Source organism: Parambassis ranga, chromosome 24 (assembly GCF_900634625.1).
Source record: "Parambassis ranga chromosome 24, fParRan2.1, whole genome shotgun sequence".
NCBI classification, from domain to species: domain Eukaryota; kingdom Metazoa; phylum Chordata; class Actinopteri; family Ambassidae; genus Parambassis; species Parambassis ranga.
The window spans coordinates 11,573,458-11,590,708 of NC_041043.1; the positions used below are offsets into that span (position 1 = coordinate 11,573,458).

The window sequence follows — 17,251 nt, forward strand, 5'->3', positions numbered from 1 at the left end:
CACACACTTTCATATTAGTTTGTATGTATAAACTAATTGATATTGACCCTGTCATGGACACACACACACACACACACACACACACCAATGGTGCATTAACTTAGAGTACATGTTAGGATTTGGTGTTTTGCCCAAGAACAGAGAGGTTTTAACAAGCAGCGACCTCTGGGGCTGAGCCAATGTGTAAGTGTATGTGTTGCAGTTCACACTTCAGCCACCAGGGGCTGTCTCCAAAGAGAGCCAATCCCCATAGACTCCAATGTTAAAATGGCAGAAATAAACATTTACAGGCTGGTACAAAAAACAATTCTGGTCTCTATTTTTGTGAAAACTATGATTTTTTTACTCACTTATATGCATTATATTAGTACTTAAAAATATACATAATTATGTGTGTGACTGCTTTGAGTGATACATCACAGCTCGAACTTCCTGCAACCACGGCTGCACGCCTCAGCTTCTCTAGCACTCCACCTATTTATTTGCACTTGGAGTTTAGGCAGACTGTGATGGTGCCAACATAGCGACGGTTGCAGTCTCCCACAGGGACTCAAAACAGCACAGAAACCACTGGGTGATGTCTCTGAAGCTTCATCCATTTTTTTACTATTAATGGGATCAAACTGCTAACCTTATGGCTAGTGGACAACCTTTCTTCCACCTTAGACACAGCTTCCTATATCGACTTCATTTGACTTCCACTCCTGACTTCCTTTATCTTTTTACCATTTTCTTCACTACTTCACTGTCTCACCCAGCATCCTCCTGTGAGGTCCGGACTGGCACGTTCAATCTGCATCTACAGCATTATACAGACCAGACTGAGGAGCAATCAGGCCTGTGTGTGTGTGTGTGTGCGTCCGTGTGTGTGTGTGTGTGTGTGTGTCATACCAGAAGGGATTTCATGATTATGATTGCTGAGGACACGTGCTGCTCAAATTCTTCAATGATTGCCTCTAAAGGAAACATAAATGCCAAACAAAACATTAAACCCGTCGAGAGAGAGAGAGAGAGAGAGAGAAAGAGAGAGAGAGAGAGAATCGACGAGTCCTGTTCCTTGAAAATATCCAGACCACAATAACACAAGTACAAAGTGACCAAAGGGGACCTGAAAACAAGGAGCAGATGGAAGAACAATCACAGAAAAGTGCACATATGTGTTTTCATGCTCATTTATCTATATATTCTGTATATGTGTGTAAGTGTGTAGCCCACACAATGAGCAGAACCTTATACAGGGAGTGAGGTTTATTGTGTGGAAATAACCTTTTTTTTATTGACAAGTACAGACTACTGCCCCTGCTGGTATGGAGGGTGACTGCAGTCTTTGTGGTGTGTTCACAGCGTGACTTTTTAACCCCCGAGACGCGGGCGTCATCGCCACAGTTCATTGCGAGTTCTCTGATTTGGTGTGTCCGGGCCTTAAAGTGCTATTTATGTGCATTAGCGAATGGGTTCCCACCACATAATCACACACACATTTACACCACGTTCTCTTCAGAAGCTAAGCCAGCGTAGATCTCACCCAGACAGACAGAGTTACTGTACGTCTCAACCCTTAAGGGCAACTGGCACATCTCTCCTTTTACCCTCCGGTCGTATCTTTTGTTTTCCACACGTCTCTTAACTTGGTATCCGCTTGCTGTTTTGGCTTCACTTCAGAGCCGTGTTGTCGCTCTGATCAGCAAGCTTGGGTCCACTTTTTGATCTCTCTTTTCCTGATTCATTCAATTCATCTTCGTCTGTCTCACCTGTACAGTGTGATTTACGAGCGGCTCACTCACATACATACACGGCCGAGTTTAAACATGCAGATTATTTTCTTGTCCCTGTTAGTTCATGCAAATAAAATGGCTGATGTTAAATGTGATTGATTCTCTATGTGATGTTTTGAGACCAAACTCATTTCCACACAGTTACAAAAACAATGCCAGGCGCTTTGAAATTCCCTCAGATTAATGTGTTTATTTCATCTGATTAGAAGAGAAATGGCTCTTCCAGTGTAACAACATGTGACGTATGCTGCGCAGTGACTCCACGGTGCTCTCTGGCCAACATCGAACAAATGATGGCTCAGAAGGGATGTAGCAGGGGGGAGAAAAAGTGCTTTATAGAGGAAACATTTTTATGTTTTTTAATTGTTTCTATCTATATAAATTCAGCTGTAATGCTCCATTCAAACCATATTTCCTCAAACCTTCATTAGTCCTTAAAAAAACCCACTCTCATCATGTAAAACAGAGAGAGGAATAAAACCTGAGTACTAGTGTGTGCCCCCTTCTCTCTCCATTTCCTTTTCTTCAGTGTTTTTTTTCCTCTCTCAATCCCTTTTTTTCCACTTTTAATTTGGCCCCTCTGTTTGTTTTTCTTCATTCTTTCATTAGTTGAAAAAACATAGCAGGCATTCCAGCTGTAATACCACTGAGATTCAGCATCAGTGTAGGAGGTTCAGACTCATGTATGTATGAGTGTGTGAGTGAGTGGTGAAAACGGACAGAGAGAGAGAGAGAGAGAGAGAGGGAGAGATGGCAATACACTGGAGACATTCAATATCGCAGTGATTCATCTCTGTGTTATCCATCCATATAGACAGACACAGCCAGCCACAGAGGGACTGGAAGCCTGTCAAAAGTTTGGCTACACAATTTAGATTCCCAAAAGTTTTGTTTTGTATTTGTTGGTGTAGCCACACACTGTGCTAATAGCTAGCCACTGCTAGCTCTTGTAATAAAAAACAGAACATATGTGTGTCAAAGGACTGTGATCTTACGTATGTTTTATTAACTTGTCACACAAGACCTTGAAGCTGGCTGATTAGAGAATATATATATATATATTTATATACACACACAGTGGGTACGGAAAGTATTCAGAACCCTACTCTTTGTTATATTGCATCCATTTGCTAAAATCATTTAAGTTCTTTTTTCCTCATTAATGTACAGACAGAACCCCGTATGACAGAAAAACACAGGATTGTTGACTTTTTTTGCATATTTATTAAAAAGAAATACTTAAAAATGGAAAAATGTAAGGGGGTCTGAATACTTTCTGTACCCACTGTATATATAAGCGTTTTCACAAACACTGTATAACAGAACTAAGTATGTTGCTGAGGTCACCTATAGCACACTAGCTGCTAACACCTTTGACTCTTTCTTTTTTAGAACTGCAGTGGATCTGTCTGTGTGTTGATCTGTTTTGTTCTCACGTTTGCGGTTTTATTATTTTTGTACTCTAATCTTAACCTCTGCTGGAAGAATTCTTGCATGCCTACGAAAATATGGAAAGACAGTTTCAGTGAAAGAGCGTTGAATGGTGTGCACAGGCGTCTGCCGATCAAGGTCAATAAATGATAATAAACCTTGGGTATAATCGAGGTGCACTCTGACCTTCTGTGGAATCACATCTTTGTAAAATTTGCAGATTCCATCGGAGGGTTCTTCACGCATAACATTTGTGCAAGGACACAAGTAGATGGCCCAGACATTGGTTCTAGAGGCCACACCAACAGCCCAGTAAGGGTCCACCTTGCCCACTTCCACATCCCAGCTGTGCTTTCCAGAGCTAAAGCCTTCATAGCCAAGAATGTCTGTCTGGCTCTTCCTTTCTGGATTGTTAGGAAATGAGTGATGTTTGTCACTTAATGTAACACAAGTCAAATGCTGCGACACAGTCAAGGCACGACTGCCTGTGTTGGGATCCAGAGTTACAGGAGCTACAGAGAGAACAAAAAAAACACAGAAAGACAAGTTAACCTCTTCCAACCCAAGCCTATTTTTTTAAGGCATTAGCTTGAAAATGACATGCCCAAAATGAATAGAGTATATCTCAGCAACCACAAGGTGTATTTAAATACTTTTGGTGTTATAATAAAGGAAACACCTGGGAGATTTGACTTGGATGTGTAAGTATTAGTTTGTATGCCTCTGGCTCTTTGTAAATTAAGATGGCACACAGCAGAAATGAACAATTCTTTTCTCTGTTGAAAATTCACACTAATAGGTTTTTGTGACTATTTAGTCCATCAGCTAAAATATCAAAATAAGACAAGGCAGAGATGTATTACTCATTAATGCTTACTATACTGTATGATATTCTTCATTTTTCTCCAGACTGAGTACTGTAAGTTCCCAAGATGTTTGGCTTCATCAATCAATGTGTTTGATGGTGTTTCTGGTTCTGGCAGCTTGCTCTGGGATCTAAAAATAAAATAAAATAAAATAAACAGTTTTTCTCATTGATTGATCCCATTTTATACTGTATGGCTGACAATTCATTTGTCACTTAGGATGCCTCCCTTAGACATTTTAATAGGATGTATGCAGACTCACCGTTCCAAAGTGGTTTTCATACGCTGTCAAAAAACATAAAAAAATAAACATAAAATTAAATTATCAAGAGGGGTAATTTGTGAGATTGATACAAGTAAATGAAAGATAAAAAAACAGACATAATGATCTATAGAATTTGAAACACATTGATTTATATAGTATCAGGTAGTAGACATACTGAAGTTAGCATGCTAATGAACAAAGCTAGCTGTAATTGTGTAATACCAGTTTTTACCACATGCAGGGGTAGTAAGCCAATGTAGCATCTCATCTTCTCTCACTCCAAGAAAGCTATTTTTAATGCCACCTTTTCTAATGCCATGTCAAAAATGATGAGGGACAACAATGAATAAAATAGTGAATGTTGCTAAGCAACCATTGCAGGGCAGGTTTAACAGGAAGGCTGAGTTAGAGTTTGTCTGTCTGCTTCCTCAGACATTCCAGAGCAGAAGGATATGTGAGCCTGAATACCTGCATAAAGGAGATGTCCTGAGCTTTTAGTTCCTCCTCGATAGTTTTGATTGTGTCTGTGAGTGAGGAAATCACTGCGTTTATTTTCACAATCCTCTGATTCACTGCTTGACTCTTGAATATGGCCTCGTTCTTCAGTGCATCCATCCTACTGGCTTCCTCTGCTCTCAGAAACTGGTAAAGCTCTTGAAACTCCTCTCTGATGGACTTTTCTGTCTGCTGAGTCTGAAGCTGAGAAATAAAATCTTGATAAACGGTGAAAACACTTGATAATTTCTGCCTTTATAATAACCTTTTTTTTACCTTAATGTGGCTGGCCATTTGATCGCAGGTTAGTTTTTCCTGTTTGAAAACACCCAGCTTGCTTCGTAGGTACATCAGATTGATTTTGAGCTGTTTCTGCAGACAAAGGTGCGTTCACACAGTAAACAGAGGAGCGCTTGATTGCAACTGAAACGTTAAAAAATTATAATACATGCTTACTCTGTGGTCCTCCGCTGCTTCATTAACAGGGACACAGTTGTGTTTCTTGTGTTGTTTTGCATCCCGACATATCAGACAGATGAGCTGTCGGTCATCCAGACAGAAGAGTTTGAGCTTCTCACCGTGGACACTGCACAGCTCCTCAGACCCTGATGCAGTTTGATGACTCCGCTCCCTTCTCAGGGCGTCTGATAAGTTTCTCAGCGCCAGATTACGTGGCGGCTGAGGCATTGGAAATATTTCTTTACAGACAGGGCATGACTGGAGTCTGCTCTGTCTCCACCACTCCTGAAGACAGAACTTACAGAAGCTATGGCCGCACAACAAGACAACAGGATCCTTAAATAAATCACAGCAAACAGGGCAATTGAAGTCCGCTTCAGACTGGGAAACATTAGCAGCCATCCTGTTTGTTCCTGCTCAGCCTTCTTACTTTCACTTTCACAGATCCACTCGGACTAGCTCACATTCACTACTTACTGTTCCTTGTAGTTTGAAAAACTCTCATAAATCCTCCGTCACATAAACAAAGAACCTACTTCCTGGCTGATCCTTCTTACTTTTGAATTAAAACACACACTTAGCACAAGCACATATTGGTTGCTGACTTCTTAACACTTATTCCTGTTTTCTGGGTGAAAAAAGGGAGGAGCTTATTGCCCTGTGAGAGGAATCATGTGGCTCAGCCAATGTACAAAGAGCCAATCAAACTGCTGGTTTCTGTGTGTTTTTTTTTCTTTCTTTCTTTAAGACAAGTAAAACCTGGACTGGACTTTTACCAGAGCTAATTCCAAAAACTCAAGAGGTCACTCAGGCCATATTTACAGCAACATTATATTTTGGAACTTATCATTAGGGCAGCCTTTGTGTATGCTTCTAAAGCTGAATCTTCCCCCATAAGTACTATTCAAGGACAGTTTCAGGAAAGAAAATACACCTTTTGCAGGATAGTTCATGAGTATCAGGAGTATCTAGAACCTGGAGTTACAGCGTGTAATTTAATGCTAGGGAACTTTATCATCATATATCATGATATAGCATATAAATAACACACAACTGTTAATTATATATTATGCTCCAACATATTGACATATCACCTGATATATGAAGTTATGTTGATATGACATGAGGCAGATTTGGAGTCCAGGGTGTGAGGCCCCCTGACACCACAAGCTGTTTAGTTTTCACCTACGGTTAAGTTTTCATTTTTAATGGTGGCTGGATTTGACATAAAAAACACAACTGATTATCATAACATTTAATGCAGTTTTTCACGGAAAACATGTTGAAAAGGAAAACAACGTTTCCGTGTGGATGGCAAAGAGCTGCTAATTTTACAAATGGAGGTGCAAAAGATTCACTTGTTTATCTGAAGTGAAAATAATAAAGTTTAAGTGGGAAGAGGGACCCAGAGCAAGAGCCAGAGCAGATTGGAGCAGAAGGGAATATCTGCTGATAAAACTGCTTAAAGGAGCAGTGAAACATCTCCAGGAGAACTCTACAAGTCCAGATGCCTCGCTTCAACCCTTTGATTGTTTGTTGGTGATCAATAACATCGAATAGATGCACACTACATAGAACTCCATCTCTTTCTCATGCACTAGCATTTGAAGGCCTCACATGAGCTGCATACATCAGGTTCTCAGCAGTGAAAATCACAAGTGATTTGCTCTCTGACCGCTGCAGCTATAGCTATCAAAGACTAACTGTTTTAACATGACAGCACACACAGCACACTCTTTACTTTCTCACAGTCAGAGAGAAATATTCAATAATTGCAAGTATGTGCTTTCTTCTTCAATCTTCTGCATGTGCTCTTTTAATTGTAATTGTTCTCATGAAGCTGTTTTTTGATTTGATTTGGTGTCATTGCATATAAACACCTTCACCATCAGAGCTTTTGCAGAGGTATTCAGCACACAGCTCCGGTTGCATAACTTTTCCCCATTTACCTCCCTCTGGCTTGTTTAATTATTACGACTGGGAACGGTGGTACAGGATTGGATTTTTGTCTGACTGGTTCTGTACTTAAATATTATGTCCATAACCATAAAACATTCAATCCACATGAAGCCAAGTGTTCTGGATCTGGCTACGGTAGCCTCCCCTGGGTGGTGCAGTAAAACCGTCCTGAGCCACCATTAGGTGGAGAGAGCTGGAAGAAATACTGGACAGAGGCTTGGACTGAATGAGAGCAAGAGCACAGCTGATGGTAAACTAATTTACTCCACCCCAACACACACACACACATACACACACCACATGCTTAAACACACTGCACCGTGCTTCCACTCCATGGGACAAAATCACACCCTCTTCTTGCTCTTTCCATATTTTTCCCTCAAATGCTCTCACACACACACTTGATCACCAGCGAATAAGACATTATGCTCCATCATCCGTCTTAAGGGACAAAAAACTGGGAAGAAATTCAGGGAAACACTTTGCTGCAGAGTGTTAAAGACAATTGCTGGACAGTAGAAGGTAACAATAGTCAGGGCCATTACATAAAGGAAGTTATGTGTTAACACATTCAAACAGAAACAGATCTTTTTATCTAATTTTTCAGTTAAATTTCATTCATGCTCCCCTGTCACAGCTTGTTTAGCACAGAGTTGTTATACCTTTAATCAGTATTGTCAGAGGTACGATCATATTTGCACACTTATTAATCTTCTATATAAAGTAGGATCAATAGTGCCAAAAAACTCATATTGTATCTTTATTCTTTTGCTAGCATCCCCTTATGCGTTCAGCCAATCTGGCTGTGCTGACAATGGTCCTCAGTGGGCGGGGCTTACCTCCAAATATTGAGCATACACTAACTTTTCCCAAATTACAAGGAGAATTTTAAGCCTCTGGTACGTATGACATGTCCAATCTGGCCCTGAATGCGCCAATACAGCTGTGTTATTGGAGGTTATATTGTGTTATTTATGTTACATTATGTTATATTATATTATGTTGTTGTGCCTGTGAGTCGGTAAAGGAGATGACCACAGTTCTGAACTGTGACCTCTGACTGCACATAAAGGTGAGCAAAAGCAGCGTGCTGAGGCCATCTTCGTAACGCTTGTATGGTATACTGTCTGTTCTAAATCCTAAGTCTAAGTCCACAAAACTCTGCTGCCATGGTCGTCAATCACCAAAACATCAGCCCTTATCTTCTCTGCCTGCAGGATGACTGGTAAAGGTCCAAGCTTTACACACTCCTGACTCATGATTCCATTTTTCAATACCTCCACACAAGCTTTCTGTTCAAATGTTTAAAAGATTTTACTTGTTCTGCATTGATTTTCACTCTATTTTGTGTACCTGGAAAGAATCTTTTAATAATATTGGGGCAGTCCAATTAGTATCATGCCCTGTCTGTCTTTTAGTGTATTAAGTACGTCTCTTTTTGTCACTGGACTCTATAATAAAGTGTAACCAGAGCAGCAGCTTTGCAGCAGGACATCACAGGAATTTACGATGTGTTAAATGTTTCCTTTGTTCTTCTCTCTGGCGGCTCGATCCAGCAATTAGAGAAGGCAGTGACCTGCTGTGAGCTCATTACCCACACCAGCTATCACGCCGTCTTCATCATCCAGCATGGTTTTAGCACAGAGTGATTTGATTAATGCTTCCAGCAGTGACGCTTCAGCCCTTTGTGCTGCTGACATAAACATGAAAGAAAGAAGCCATCTTAATTACCAGAAGAGATTCATTTAATATCGTTGTTGTTTTCCAGTATTGTGGTCTAAAAATCTGAAACCCCACTGTGGCCCTTTGCCAAAGTCTGAAATGCCCCCAGACATGTTTCTGTGCAGTCGGCCCCTGAAATAAACTCCATTCCATTTGGCAAACCAATTTGAGATGAAGGGGTGGGGGCAGGAAAGGGAGAGGTATAGGTTAGCTGTAGTAATAATCATAAATCACCTCTGAAATGCTGCCATGTCACATGCCACACTGCGCCACTAATGACCAGGCCCATCTTTCACCGGGTATTTTTATCTGTGTGCCCTGACACTCGACTTCTGGAATCGTCCTCTCGTTTTACGTCGTCAGCACCTCGGCCCGGCCTTAGCACAAGTTCCTCACATATCTATAAATACCAGCCAGCTAAATGGCATTTTCTCTCGCCCACCTCCCCCACCCCCAACCCCCCCGCCCCCCTCCTCTTGCTTGGCAGGAACCAGGAGCTCTGTGACTTGGCAAATGCACTCGCAGTCCTACGCCACTAAACATCTTGGGGCTTAGCCCCACCGTGCCAGCGTCACCCTCCAGAGAACAGCTGGCCAAAAAAATAGAACCATCTGCCACTGCTTTCAAATTCCAAAACGGTTTCAGTTTAATTAAAAAAGCTGCAATTTGTAAAAGATAAAAAAACACATTAGCATTCAAAGACCACCTGTGGGATTGACCTGTTGCTTCGGTGGTGTAGTTAAAGCTTGAACATACAGCAGCGCTTGTTCACACGAGGAACACACAAACACCTGTACATGCTTCCTTTGTGCAGAATGTTCTGCCAAGTTTTTTAAGCTTGCTGACATGTGGCACTAGAGACTGCGGGTCAGCGACAGCTTCCTGCTATTTTGGTCCGTGTCACAGCTTGAGGTTTTAATTTATTCTGCCAGAATGTGTCAATCACTTAGCAGCAGGGTTCATAGGCCCTGCACTCAGGAGTCGGCTGCTGCTGCTGCTGCACAGAGAGGCGGCGAGGCGGACCAGGAAGGAGTCCGTCAAAACATTCGCAGAAACGTCTTTTAACATTGACTACAGTTTCAGCTTGTGTTTGTGGAGGGAGTGTGTGGCGTGGCCTCTAGCATTAGCATGAGCTAGTCGTTGGACAGAACAATACATTTTAAATCCCACCTGACAGGTCAGACATGGTAATGTCTGAATGTCAGATTGGAGGAGGCTTCTATTGTCTTACAAACAGCAGTATGTGGCTGGGTTCACATTTCAGATGTCTGACTACCTTCAAATCATCCAACATCTCAGCAAGAAATTGAAAGATTAGAAGAAAAAAATCTCCAAAAACTTAATTAAAATGTATCTTACGACTTTGACTTTTTCTTCTGTTTCTCCTGTGATAACATTTGTATCATTAGTATCATTGTGGAATTAGTCAGAGTACACTGCAATTTCCCCATTGTGGGACTAATAAAGGTTTCTTAATCTTAATCTTTCTTAATCTGTCCTCCATGGATGGATGGATACATGTAAATTAATTATACCCATTACACAGGTTCGGCGTCATCACACTGAGGCCGGTAAATCCAGTTATTGTTATCCTCTCTGCTCCCCCTTTAGCATCAGGCTGCTGTTTTGCCTCACAGGCCATGCCAGGGGTTTGAATTTGACCCTGTCAATGCAGCGCCAAAACACACATACACACACACACAGCAGTCATCATGCAATCCCATGCTTACTACGTGTGGCATCACATGACTTTGTACTACTTATCCTGTCCAGTTCTGTGTAATACATGAGTTTTAAAGTTGTTTCGCCTCGTTCCCTGGCAGCTCTGACACATGTGTCAGTGGCTTTCTCTCTGCCAGCAGCTTTCAGTGTTTGTGTACAGTATGTGAAGCCAGGGAAACATTGGACCTTTTCATAGTATTACCAAGGAGAAGCTTTTATTATATGAAGCACATAAACACGGGGAAAGAAAAGGGACAGAATGCATGATGCAGTTGTGTTTATTGTGTCTTTGGACTGACATCACAATGTCAAATAAATGACAGCATGGGTTAAAAAAAATGCGTATCCAAAGCCAAGTGGACTCAACAGTCACAGTATCCATAAGCCATAACAAGTTTTCAAATAAACAAGCCTGCACAGCCAAATCTGTCGTCTTTCTGGGGCCTCTGTGAAGCTGCGCCTTGCTGACTTCACTCCCAGATGATGATTTATTTGAGCCAGGCTGTGTGCTGTTTGTTTGTTAGTTTGGTATATATCTCCAGCTTTATAGGCGTATCTGTATCTTTCTTGTTTATGACTGTATACAGATTGTGATTTTTTTACCACCCTTGATTTTCAGTTGCACAGGTTCACATCTTCATTAGAGACCTGCCTCTAATGTAGCTGCTGCCTCAGTGCAGTAGATATGAATGGAATTTCATATGCTCAAAGAAATTAAAAATTACATTTAAATATTTTTGGTGGGTTTTTTTCATACAGTCCTTAGTGTACATTTTGACAATACAAAATTTATAAATCAGGTTTTGTGTATTCTTCTCTGACTATTCAGACCCGAAACAAATAATTTATTTTGTATATTTATACAAAAATAATTGATATAATAAAATTAAAAAAAAATATCTTCCTACAAGTGGAATTTGTTATGTCATTTTTCATTTTTAAAACCAAAAAATTGAAATATTTTTAATAAAAATTCACAATAAATGCAGATAGATAGATAGATAGATAGATAGATAGATAGATAGATAGATAGATAGATAGATAGATAGATAGATAGATAGATAGATAGATAGATGGCTGGTCAGAGGGTGCATGTTGTTTTTGCTCTGATGGGATATATAAAACTGTGAGCACGTCATTTGGGCCAAACTATTAATAAGAAGTCATTTTGGTATCCATCGTCCCCTCCCTCTCGCTCTGAACCCCATTACTCCTTTGGACACTTGCCCAATAGTGTCCGCATGGCAGCTGGACGCATGCGCAACGGCGCGCTCTGCAATAATGTCTAATGCCTGTGCTGAGCCTGAGGCTCAAACTTGGACGTGGACTGAAAATAATGTTGCTTCCCGCGGACGCGAGGGTCCAGCTGATCGCAGCCGAGCCCCTGGACTTTGTGTTTGAGTTTGTGACTGAGCTTGAGCTGGTCTGAGTGACTCCTCGCTGCGTGTGTTTTTTTTTTTTTTGGACTCTTGCTGGTGACTAATGGGCAGCAGTGGCTGAAGTGTTTTGATCCAGTCAGTGACAGCCCGCAGACAGCAGGGAGAGCTGTGTAGCGACCATTTGATTATGAGCGCTTCCAAGAAGTGAAGAAAACCTGGGAGCTGATTTTCCTTTTTTGCTTGGACGACAATATTTATTTTTAAACACAGGTATGTTTAACTTTCATGTATTTATTTTACTTGTTTGAGTCTCATTCGTGTGGCCGTTAAAGGTCTTAACTCTGCCGGGCAGCTTGGTGACAGATCAGGTGGCTGAAGTGTGAGGAGAGCACGGTAACTGTCAAAGTTGTTGTGTTAACGTTGAATCATTCTGACTTCCTGAAGACTTCACATTTATCTCCGCATTATTCATTATTTTTTGGTTATATATTGTTGTATGGTTAAAAACATATATATATATATGTATATATATACATATATATATGCTCATTAGTAAACTTGTGTAGGTCCATATTAGTACATTTATTTTATTATTATAGCTCTAATTTAGCTGTAAATTAATTTAATCTGACCATAGTTAAGATCAAGGTCATTTTTATTAATTCTGTAAATATAAAATTACCTTTTGTTTTATAGTTATTTGCCATTTGCAGGCTTCTTTTTTTTGTGGACACACACAGTGAACTTAATTCCCCTCGGGGTCCTTCTCCGTGGTCAGCCTCCATCCCTCCCGTGCGTCCACTGTTGGTTTTTCTCCCCATCTCGTCCCCACGTGGAGTTTGTGTTTATATTTGATATGTAGGAAATGGGAATCTTATACTCACGGCCCGGGCTCTCAGGGCTTCAATGGCCCCTGGCTATTGGCCTGCCCCTAACAACATGACAAGTTACACGCCGACTCAAAATCTGATAGGGCCTACTGCGCCGTAATCCACACAGATTAGATTTCACATTAAGGACTCAAACTTAACCAACGCGCATTAATGCGCAGGACGTGGATGGACGGGATTTGGTGTGTGGAGATTTATTTTTATTTTTTTTTTGGTGGGGGGAGAAAGATAAAGTTCAGGCTGACAAATGAATGATTGTTTCTGCGTTTTAAACAAATAAATGAAATAGCTGTTAATTTGAAGCAGCAGGTTTGCGGTATGAGAGGGAAATATGATTAAAATTAGTTCAAAAGGGGCTATATTGATCCATTAAATCCTTATATCATATCATCTGTTTCTGTTTTTATTCATTTTATTTTATTATTATTATTGTACTCGTAAATTTGGCCCTGAGATGGAGATATGTTTTCTTCAATCTCTTTGTCGTAAAATATATGTTTTAATATTCATAGTGTGGAGAAATATCAATGTTATACACATGAGGAATTTAGTTTAAATTGCAGAATTACGCGCACAGTTTATGGCGCAAATAAAGATGATGTATTCCTCACATGCAGATGGAAAAATAAATAAATGCGAAATCAAAATCAAAATACTGAAACATTGAATTGTTTTAACTAATAATATTAAATGTGATTGAAAGATTGACTGTGCGTAAAAAATGCGTAAAAACGCATGATGCGTCAAATGTGACTGTTGCGGTTTGTACAACACTCTCCTCCTCTCTGCGGCTTTTATAGCGTGAAATTACCGCAGTGTAGCTGTAGTGTGGTGCAGTCCACTCTCTAATCCTCCTGCCGTCCCATATGTGTTTCTTATGTCGCTGTCAATAGCTATAGTGAGAAATATAATTCTCTCTTCTGGGACGCTGAAGGAAATGGCATGCAGGCATTATTGATTCCCTGTTCAGTGTCAGGTAACTACTGGGTGGGTTTTTTAGGGCCATGAGAAGCATCAGTAGCACACAGGCCTCCAGCTAAATGTAAAAGACTGTTTGAAGAGAATCAGTTTTGACATGAAAATTTAAAACCAGTTTAATTTGCCACACTTTAATATTTCCTCTGAGTGTCACATTATTAGTTTAATCCCCCCAAAAAGTCCTTATTACGTGTAAATTTGGATTAAAAAGCAGATTATAAATCATGAAGGGAAGAATAAAACCCTACCAAGAAGGCTGATTATGTCCTCCACAGAGGTGAGAGAGGGGTGAGAGAGGAAAGGCGGGAGGGTGGGGGAGGAGGTGGTGGAGGTGGAGGAGGAGGAGGGAGGTGGTGAGGCTGAGGGAGGCTTGGGCACAAATCAATTCACCTGAGAGACGCATTATTGTCTTCGGTTTCAGGCGAGGAGGAGCTGAGCGCTATGAAAAATTAAAAGGATGCCAGTTAGTTTAAAGGATCGAGCCAGAAAACACACACACACATGCACGCGCACACACACACTCACACACAGTGCACACACTGAAAAAAGGCTGTCCTGCATTGTCCTAATTCAATCCTCATACCAGCAACTTTAACACGGATCAGACAAACAGTTTCTCTCTGCCTCCTATATCCTTTATGTCAACACATACACACAGTCATACAACCTTGCACATAAAAAAAACAACAACATTCCCGGCTTGGCACAACATGCAGGTGCACACAAATGTTTATGTGCTTCAGCTTAAAAAACAAAACGGTTTAGTCACACTTCTTACCACATTGCATGGGAACTGCAGATCTAATGACAGGGAAGGACTTTTGTGTTTGCATGTGAGTGTGTGTGCCTATTCTTTTGTTCAGCTGTCAAACTTTTCTGATCCCCCCTCACCTCCCTCCCTCCCTCCCTTTTGCCACAATATAGCAGAGAGGAGCCATTTTGTGCCGTTCTGTTGAGATGATGGCATTGTTTTCCATTGTGTTCCGCTGGGCCCTTTTGTTTGCTGCGTCACTCTCAGTAGTTACACACGAAAAAAAAAACCAAGAACACAATGTCATTTCTGTTGGTTTTATTTGATCGCGACATCTCGCCTCTCACTTAAAGTCGTAGACAATCACCTCGGCCGATCTCTTCCAAACCTTTGCGCCAACCTGTCTCCTGTCTAGTATTAATAGGGTCACTCACTGTCTTCATGCCAGCCACTGTGTCTGTGGTCCAGAGCCAGCCAAGCAGCCGTATCGCTTACACTTCTCCATTTTCATTGTTGATATTTACTTCTGCAATTATCTCTCCACTTCACCCTCAGCTGAAGATGATATGCTGAAGTTAACGCTGCTGCTTCCCTCCTTCAGTCTCCTGTTGCTCTCACATAAACACACTGACAGAAGGTCCCACCAAAAGACACAAAACGAGAAATGAATACTGTGATGTGGGTGGTTTCATCCACAATGTATGTGAGAAAATCTGGCAAACCTCATAAGCATTTTTCTAGATTCTAAGACTTTTCAACCTGCACAACACTTCAGGCAGGAGGCCATTAAATCTTAAAAATCTCCTCATTTTTTTAACCCATTAACAAACTTTTTCTTTCTCATTTGTAAAGAGTGCGGTGGATCACAATCCAGAAAAGCCATGGAGGCCTCACAGGACCTCAACGAACAGATGGTGAGTTAAAGGCTACTGTATGCATGTGGGTGTGTGTCGACGAGTGGGTGAGTACCTTGTATCGCCCACACAAGTGTTAGGTGCATTTGAGAGATATGTGTCCAAGTGTGTATGTGCGCTAACACACAGCAGATGTGGTTCAGTGAGCGTACAGTAACCATATGGCAACAGTCAGAGTGAATGAGACCTCAAATAGAAACAATGCAGGACACACACATCAAGTGTGTGTGAGTGTGTGTGTGTGGGTAACTTTTGTGCACAGGTGTGTGGGCAATACCAGGAAATCAGTTTAAATTTAAAATACACATTTTTTATTTCTACTACTAGAGGTGTGTGCACACATACACACACATATACACACACACACACAGTGCCTGAGGGCTGCTGTCGTCTCAGCACGGCAGGCACATCCCTGCGTCACGTCAGCGCAGCGTCCCAGTTCTGCTTGTTTAAAGATCAGGCCGTATTGTTGGGAAAATGATTTTGGCGGCGAGCAAGGGCCACTCGCATTTCAAAGTCGTTAGTCAGCCACCAGAACAGGTGTAATTTCATCTTCTCCTCCTCCTCCTCCTCCTCCATCAAGTCTCTCTCTCTCTCTCTCTCTCTTGCTCTCACTCTGTCTCTCTCTCTCTGACCTGCCAGCCTCAACAGTAATAATAGCGCAAAGTGGGACAGAGCCCATGAAGTATGTTGTTTTTCCCCTACTTTTTGTGTTGCTCTGTCAGAGTCGCTCTGGGTTAGATTACGGGCTGACCCCAGCGGAGTACGTGTCACTCACACATAGAGAACACAACAAAAAATACAGAGAGAGAGAAAGAAAAAAAGAAAGAGAGAAGAAAAAGATAGAAAGAAAAAGAAGGTAGATAGAAAGAAAGATCTTGTCTTGCTGCTATCAAATATTGATGTCCACATTCCACAATTACTTCACCTGCTTTAAATAGGCCACTGATATCATTTATAATGTGAATTTGAGCTGCAGCTCAAAGACATTGATTAATTGTTCAGGTTGGAAATGAGATCTCAGAGCAAGGGCAGAGATTTTAATCATACCACAGAGGTGGTTTTATGGATCTGTAACTACGGAAATGTACGGTCATCCTGCTTTTTTGGAGAAAGATCTACAGGCAGGCTAATTGGTTAATTGAATCACAAAAGGTCTGACGTGCACAGGTACAGCCAGCTAAAATGAGACAATGCTGATCATTTTTATTATCAATTGTCTTGATTTGTCTCTATTTAGTTACACAAAGTAATAATTGAATAATTGAAATAGTCTGTAACTAATTTAATTTCCTCAAATGCATTTGTCTCGTTAGCCTCAAAGAGGCTAATTCTTCCCCCACTGTGCTGCTTCATTGAAAAAGGCGTGTCTCGGGTGACTAACAAAACAGCACAGACCTTACACACAAGGTTTCGGGGAGTTGTCTGTCGATACCTGATACCCTCCTCCTCCACCCCACTCCTCCTCCTTACCCTTTAAAATACCCCGTCCCTTACTTCCTCCACCCCGCCCTTTTCCCACCGCATCCATCGCACGTCATCTGGGCTACGGTCAGGCGTCCTCTCTGGCTGACTGCCTGCCGAGGGCCAGCCTGCCGTCTGGGGTCCTCGGGGAGCGCTGTAAGGAGCCCGAGGCAGTGGTTTG

The 17,251-nt window shown here is 41.3% G+C and overlaps 2 protein-coding genes across 4 annotated transcripts in view; one reads left to right on the forward strand and one right to left on the reverse strand.

Annotated features, from left to right (window-relative positions):
* Positions 1 to 2,980: 2,980 nt before the first annotated feature.
* Positions 2,981 to 5,918, reverse strand: LOC114428727 (zinc-binding protein A33-like). Of its 2 annotated transcripts, none has more exons than XM_028397394.1 (6): positions 5,289 to 5,918; positions 5,109 to 5,204; positions 4,806 to 5,030; positions 4,335 to 4,357; positions 4,084 to 4,202; positions 2,981 to 3,718 (listed from the first exon to the last, which is right to left on the reverse strand). In XM_028397394.1, exons 1-6 carry the CDS (start codon positions 5,691 to 5,693, stop codon positions 3,225 to 3,227), a joined length of 1,362 nt encoding a protein of 453 aa, XP_028253195.1. In that variant the 5' UTR covers positions 5,694 to 5,918; the 3' UTR covers positions 2,981 to 3,224. The 2 variants fall into 2 exon arrangements, with proteins under 2 accessions (XP_028253195.1, XP_028253194.1); XM_028397393.1 differs by having other exon boundaries at positions 2,982 to 3,718; positions 4,806 to 5,036.
* A 6,023-nt stretch (positions 5,919 to 11,941) lies between these two features.
* eya4 (EYA transcriptional coactivator and phosphatase 4) overlaps positions 11,942 to 17,251 on the forward strand; it is a 36,961-nt gene continuing 31,651 nt past the window's right edge. Inside the window, exons 1-2 of one of the 2 annotated variants that reach the window (XM_028397186.1) lie at positions 11,942 to 12,343; positions 15,545 to 15,606. In XM_028397186.1, the coding sequence (XP_028252987.1) occupies positions 15,574 to 15,606 (33 nt within the window). In that variant the 5' untranslated portion in view covers positions 11,942 to 12,343; positions 15,545 to 15,573. The remainder of the gene's footprint in view (positions 12,344 to 15,544; positions 15,607 to 17,251) is intronic. The other variant, XM_028397185.1, reaches the window with a different exon arrangement.

Coding starts and splice junctions, on each gene's coding strand:
- LOC114428727 (XM_028397393.1), bottom strand. CDS start 5,693: ATGGCTGCTAATGTTTCCCAGTCTGAAGCGGACTTCAATTGCCCTGTT. Junction 5,205..5,288: donor AAGCAGCGGAGGACCACAGA/GTAAGCATGTAT, acceptor CTTTGTCTGCAG/AAACAGCTCAAAATCAATCT. Junction 3,719..4,083: donor GAAGAATATCATACAGTATA/GTAAGCATTAAT, acceptor TTCTCTCTGTAG/CTCCTGTAACTCTGGATCCC.